This window comes from Amaranthus tricolor, chromosome 5 (assembly GCF_026212465.1).
Source record: "Amaranthus tricolor cultivar Red isolate AtriRed21 chromosome 5, ASM2621246v1, whole genome shotgun sequence".
NCBI classification, from domain to species: Eukaryota; Viridiplantae; Streptophyta; class Magnoliopsida; order Caryophyllales; family Amaranthaceae; genus Amaranthus; species Amaranthus tricolor.
Window position 1 is genome coordinate 21,389,989 of NC_080051.1, and position 7,378 is coordinate 21,397,366.

Consider the following 7,378-nt stretch of genomic DNA (forward strand, 5'->3'; position numbering starts at 1 on the left):
CAGGCTATTTGAGTAATTTAAAATTAGTCGTTCTAGTAATGGAAAGTGGATGATGTTTTAATGATCATACAAAATCAGCTTGGGAAATCTTCTCTACGAAAAGATTCGTCAGTTTATTACTTCATCAGGTCCGGTATACTTCTTATATATATTTGACTTTTTACTAATTTAATATATTATTTTGATTATTTATATATTGAACTAAATACACATTAAAAAGTTATAGGAGTATAAAATTAATATTGTGAAAATTCACGATTAGACGATTTGAACTAGATCTCACTTGACTATAATTTTTAAAACATTAGCCACAATATATAAATAAGCTTGAACGATGAATTGTATCATTAATGGTAATACACCGACTATTTCGTAACAGACGAAGTTGTATATGTAAAATATTAGTCAAAAGTAATTATAGTAGAAAACTATCTACGAGGATTAATTTAACGTTAATCTGGGAGGAATTAGTAAGATTAGTAGGTAATCTGGCAACATTCATCTGGGAGGATTGAAGAAGCATTGAACATACATTAGCAATATTAGTGCATGGGAAGGTCACGTGCGGTTGGAAGACACTTGTCAATTATATAAGGTCATTATAAGCTAGTGGGACACATGTTAATAAGAGAAGCAAAAAGCGCCATATAAAATAAATGAAAAATCACCAAAATAAAAAGGAACTTGATACGTCCAAGACAACTACAGTGACATGCAAGAGAATTTTAGAAATTGATAAAATAACAGAAAAAATGTTCTGCATGCACAATGATGGACTATAAATACACATCAAGGAGCACATAAAAGGGGTAATTAAATTCTACTATTAAGAGAGATACAAAAAGACTCTAAGTAATTTATTGCAAAAGAGTTATTACATTCTGATTTTCAAGGACCCACGTTGATTTTCAAAAGAACATTAATTACACAATCATAAATCTAAGAGAGTAATTACTATTGCTATAAATAGAGGTGTTTATTCGGGCAATCGGGTTGGTTTCGAATGGTTGTCATTCGATTTGGTTGTATTTCAAATTAGTTATATTTCGATGCGTGTTGCGACGGGTCATACTCGGGTCGGGTCGGTTAGTCAAGGTTCGGATGAAGATCGGTTATTCGAGCTAGGGCTGCACACGGTCCGGTCTGGTCTGGTTTGACAGAAAAATCAGACCAGACCAGAAATTCCGGTCTGAAAATTTTTCAGACCAGACCAGACCAGTCAAAAGACCAGACCGGACCAGACCAGACCGTTCTAGAACGGTCTGGTCTACGGTTTTTTTTTATTTTTTTTATTGAGTGAGAATCTAAGATAAACGATAATATATAAACAAAATACATCATCAAATCCAAAGCAGGCTGTAGAAGGGTTTTTCGGTTTGGGAATTGGAACGACAGAAAAATAAAATCAAAAACTTGAAGATTAATTAACAATCTTAATAGTCTTCAAACTTGATTGAAAATACTAAATTTAGTTTTCAACAGAAAAATAAAATCAAAAACTAAATTTAGGAGTTCATGAGTACTGTCACAAGCTCCTCTCAATTCCTCTTGATTAACAAATAGGTTCCAAAAATCACAATTTTTTCCAAGAATATTCATTAACATGAGATGAGCATTCCAAATTGAATCTATCCCTGATATAATTCATAAAATTGAGATGAGAAATAAAAAAACTATTAATTTTCCCTTGATCAGCTAAATGGGTATTCCAAAAAGTTGAAAATTTTTCCAAAAATATTCATATACATGAAATGGGCATTCCAAAATTTCAATCTACCCCTAAAACATTTCATAAAGTTGAGATGAAAAATAACAAAATCTATTCATTTTCTCTTGATTAGCAAATTGGGTATTCCAAAATATCATTTCCTATAAAATTCATGAACAAAAGAAGGGCATTCAAAAATTCAATCACTCCCTAACAAAAATCCAGTAAAAATTGAAACGGGCAACTACATAATTAAATAATTTGAACAGAAAATCAAGTAATCAAGATAAAAAAAATCCACATTCAAGTTACTCAGATCAGAAAAACATCAATGAAAAAAGAGGCAAAGAGAAGGACCTCATCTTTGAGCATATGAAGAAGGGTAGTTTTCCCAGACATAATTAACATTCTTCATATCAACCAATATCAACAACACTCGAAGGAGCACAGAAGCACTGTCGATACTCGGTTGTCGATGGGTTGAAGGCGAGGAGGCAGGCGATTATCAGAGAAGCCAGAAGCACAGAAGCCTCGAAGAAGGAATGAGAGAGAAGGCGAGGAAGTCTGAAATAGAGATGGAGATTGGAGTGGAGAATGAGAGTGAAGGCGAGGAAGTCTGAAATGGAGATGGAGATTGGATTGGAGGCCGCCAGGTTCATGAAATGAGTATTGACTACTGAGTAGTTGCCCAACCCTAATGCCTAATCCCCTAAAATTTGATTTTAAAACGGTTTTACGGTCCGGTTTGGTTTTAGAAATTTTAAACCGGGACCGGACCGTAAACCGTTTAAAAAAAAAAAAACCAGACCAGACCATTTAGACCGTAGACCAAACCAAACATTTAAATTCCGGTTTGGTTTACGGTTTAGACCAAACCATGTTCAGCCCTAATTCGAGCTATCGGGTTAGCATCAGTTCGGTGTCGGTTGAAGTTCATGTCGAGTTTCAATCGGTCTCGGGTTGTCATCGGTTAATAATTGGTTCGGTTTTACCGGATGCAGATTGGATTTGGGTATTTTTCAAGTAGAATTCGGCTATGAATTGCGAATTACTAATTACTATTGATCGAGTCAGTATCAGATTAAGTTGTTAGTCATTTTTTAATTAATAATAAGGTTCCTTTACTTAAAGCAAAATAGTGAAAATGTAAATCAATTAGTGATCATTATTACATTGTTACTTTTACTTGTTTGATCGGAAATTAAAATTATAAAGTTCTATCAATTTTCATATAATTCGATTAAAAGTAGTTAAATAAAAATTGATCATTGATTATTAACTCTAAATATATGAAACCATGTATTTATAAAATTTATTTTATTAAAATATTTATGAATTTATTAGAATAACTAATAAGATGATTGAATATGAGTCAATCATACTTTTATGTAAAAATTTGGTTCAGGTAATTCGATCTAAACTTCGTTCGGGTTAAGTTGGTTTTAGCCGGATCGAGTTTGGTTTTGAGCATGATTCGGGTCGGATATGACTCGGGTCGGTCACTATTAAGTTCGGGTAATCTCGGTTAATAGTTACGTGTCGGTTAGAAAAATCGGTTATAGCTCGGGTTCAGCTTTCTCATTTTCGGTTGTCAACCGGTTCGGGTATAGCTTCGGGTCGGGTTATATCGGTTCGATAAACCTAAAAAAGGAACCCATTTTTGGGTTGGTTTACTTTCAGTTTCGGATCGGATTTTCGAGTCGGGTCAATTTTAAACAGCTCTAGTTATAAATAATCTTCAAAAGAACATTTGTCAAATATTAATCACAAAAAACCTCACGTCAAAATAAGTCTTAAGTAGTAATTCACCTTGCAGCCACAATGCTCCTGGATGGACCTATTAGGTAATTTTGTCTCAAACTGATACTGACTTAAGCGTCAGAGTGGGTCCCCGAAAAAACATTTCAGGCCTTGCTAACCCTTTAAGATATATCACTACTTTTTAGAGTTTATTTAATTAAGTAAAAATTGTTTTAGTTGAGCATGTATCATTGTTTGCACTGTTCCACAAGAGATATTTATTAAGTTATTATAATTAACAATGGTAATTCTTGCCAATTTTTTAAAGTATATGTGAAATTATGATGAGAAACATACAATTAATTATTTTCATTGGTAACTAATTCAAGTTTAAACAACAATAAGAGAACTACATAGAAAAAACATCAATCGGCAAATACATTTATTGCTTACTCATAGAATCATATAATCATAAACTTTGATAAATCATACTTGTAAAAGTATTCATGGAATCATGTATTAAGCTGTGCCAAATAGTCTCTTCATTCGCATTACTTCTTTGCGACTTAAAAGAGTAATTTGTGAAGCTAATTCAGCAGGTAAATTTCCAGCAAATAGCGAAGGAGGAGTTAGTTGTACAGCTGGATTTGCACCATTTAAGCTAACATATGCGGTGGCTACTGTTCTACCAACATTAACCTGGAAGTGAAGCATGCTTTGAGGAAAAATCATGACATCACCAACCTCTAATGTTTTATAATATGCCGTGTTATTTGTATCAATAAAACCTGCAATTATTGTACCCTTTACAACAACGATGATTTCAGAAGTTCGGTGAGAATGTACAGGGATAACTCCACCTACACCAAAATCTAATCTAGCCATGGAAATACCTTGCCCGTTTAAGGCTGGGTATTCTATTACTGTTGCAGTAGTAATATTGTTTTGGAAAATATTAGTGATGGATTTTTTACCACGAAATCCAGTAAAAATAAAATCATCAACTGTAAGTGTACTTGAATCTTTACAACCATAACCTTGTGGTCCTCTTGGAAGGCTTGGGTCTCCCACACAATAGTCTATTTCAATAGCATTGCTGTGAGAACCCAAAAGAAAAAGAATGAAGAACGAAAATGTTAAATTTTTCATTTTGAAATAAGTTAGTATTTATTTTAGTATGACGGAATAAACTAAAATAATTATTTAAAGAAAAGCTTTAGGTTTGTCACACTGGTTATAATTTGAATGCTAGAAGTGTACGCTATATTATATATAGGAAATTAAATAAAATAAAATTTAATATTCAATGATTAATATGGTATTTGATTTTTGACTCCTAACACGTAAATGTGCTGACTGCTGACTTCAAATTTTGCTGCCTGTTTGACTAATTTTCTAGTAATGGAAAGCTCGAAGATACTCCTATTTTACTAAGACAAAGTCAACTGCGGAATTACGTTACCCTTGTAAGTTGTATCCTTTATTTTTTCTGATTAAAGTTGTACTTTCTCTTGTGTCACCTGATGCTTGCTACGTTTTGTTTGTACTTAACTTAATGTGTATTTTGATATTAAATATTTTTATTTTAACTAAATAAAAAATTATATAAATTATACATTAAAAAACTTGGTTTTAATAAAAATAAAACAAAATTTTATATGATAATATTATTTCTTATGTATGAGTTAGAATTATCGAAAATAGATTGGAGATTTGTATTATTATTGAAATGTAGCGAGTATTGTAAAACGGATGAAGTACTTCTTCCGTTCTATAATACTTGCTACACTTTCTTTTTTATTTGTATCATAATACTTGCTACATTACTAAATATGTCATAAAATATCTTACAAATTATCATATTTACTTCTATTTTATGTTTACTTTATATTTTATTTACTTTTACACTTTTTTCAATGTGTAGGAGCAATAATGATATTTTGCTTTTAATCAATCATTTCTTTGATACTTGTGTCAAACCGAAATAATGTGAATATTATGCTAACCTATAATGAGAAATGTCAAGTTCATTTGTGTTAGTCTACAATCTTTCACGACGAAAATAAGTTGTATTCAAGCTAGTGTGTTATAATTTCTTCGTAAGATTTGTTTTATATTTTATCTTTGTATGAATAAGGATATGATAAAAGGGGCAGATGGATATATTACCCTTCCCATATCTTTGTTCATGTCTAAAATTGTTCTATCTACTCCCAATCCACAATTTCATAGGGGATAAATTTTTCGTACCTACGTTTGTCCATATGGTTATATACCCAATATCATTTCTGCTCATCACTTTATTCGCCTAATCTCCGTCCACCTTACCCGCCTAATCTTCCCCCACCTTACTACCCTATTTATTTACTTCATTCACAATCTATACCGACCTCATACCCACCAGACTTACTTGAGTTACATTGAGCAAAACTAAATATACACTCTAATACTCAAAATTTTGGAACCTGCTCCACTTAAATTATAGAATTATACTAATTTTTTAAGCTTGATATGTACAAGAAGTTAATACCCCATAACTGCAATATATAAAAGTGTTCAAGCCTTCATATAATCCTCATCATAATTGCTTGCTCACATCAAAAGAAATTATATATTTGTGATCTTTTTAGTCTTTATATTTTTAGAGTAATTTGGTTTTAATAGTATAATTCCAATTTGTATTATCTCTGGGTTATGCACAAAGTTTCATTTTAATCTTTGTTGTAAGAGAAAGAAAAGAGGAAGTTTGAAGTGCAAAGAGTGTTGTTTTAGTTCACTAGGAATTGATTGTCTAGTTTAGGGCTGCACACGGTCCGATTTGATCTGGTTTAATATAAAATTTAGACTAGAAATTCCGGTCTGAAAATTTTTCAGACCAGACCAGACTAATCAAAACATCAGACCAGACCGAACAGAACCATTTTACAATGATCCGGTCTGGTCTGGTCTACGATTTTTTCTTTCTAATACATTTTTTTAACTATGAGTAATATATATTTCGAGTTTTTAATTGAGTTTCCAAAAGTCATGACTCATCATAACTGAAAACGATCGCCAAATACTTACGATGTTAAGAACAAACAACAATGAGCAAAATTAAGTTTGACAAAGTAACAAACAAGGACACAAAGATTTAAGGAGGTTCACCCAATGATGGCTACGTCCTCCGTGGTGTGTAGTTTATGTTTATATTATATCAAATGAATACAAACAACACTTCAATATGAAGAATTACAATTGAGATAGAGATAACAACAATAGGCTATGTGTTTGGCTTAAGGGTTGTGTTTGATGTGTTTTGCATACTTGAAGTGTGGGTATGAGAGCCCTATTTATAGTGCTAGGTACTTGAAGATGAATGGCTCACATAAATACATAGTTAATTTAGGGTAATGAATACTATGAAATAACTCTAAGAACTTGAAAAGGCATTATCTCAAGAGTCACACACATGAGACTCTTCACCTTAATCTTCATTAACACCAATAATTCCCATGAATACTCTTCACCTTATTACACCCTTTTGGATTCCACAACTCAAGAGTCACACACATGAATTCAACCCTTTAATGTGCACTCAAGTCACACATTAGTATAGTATCATTTATAATCACATTAGTATACTACCATTCATAACAATAACCACGTAAAAACATAATGTTTCATACTAACATAATTCAAGTACATTAGCTCTTGAAAGTGAGAAGTGAGAGGCCTCCTTGAACAATAAAGTGAGGTATCTAGAAGAATGAAGTAAGACTGTATTATGAGAAAAATCAGAACTTGATTTAGTCTTGAAGAATGAATGAAAGAATGAGAAATTGGATTTGGAAGAATGAATGAGAAATTAGAGTTGGGCTTACCAGCTTATTACGATTTAGTCTTGATTTAGTCCACATGAGAAATTAGACTGTATTATTAATGGTCTAC

General features: G+C 32.1%; 1 protein-coding gene across 1 annotated transcript; it reads right to left on the reverse strand.

Moving 5' to 3' along the window:
- Positions 1-3,739: 3,739 nt before the first annotated feature.
- Positions 3,740-4,680, reverse strand: LOC130812895 (auxin-binding protein ABP19a-like). The gene has a single exon (XM_057678534.1). It carries the CDS (start codon positions 4,595-4,597, stop codon positions 3,968-3,970), a length of 630 nt encoding a protein of 209 aa, XP_057534517.1. The 5' UTR covers positions 4,598-4,680; the 3' UTR covers positions 3,740-3,967.
- Positions 4,681-7,378: the final 2,698 nt, after the last annotated feature.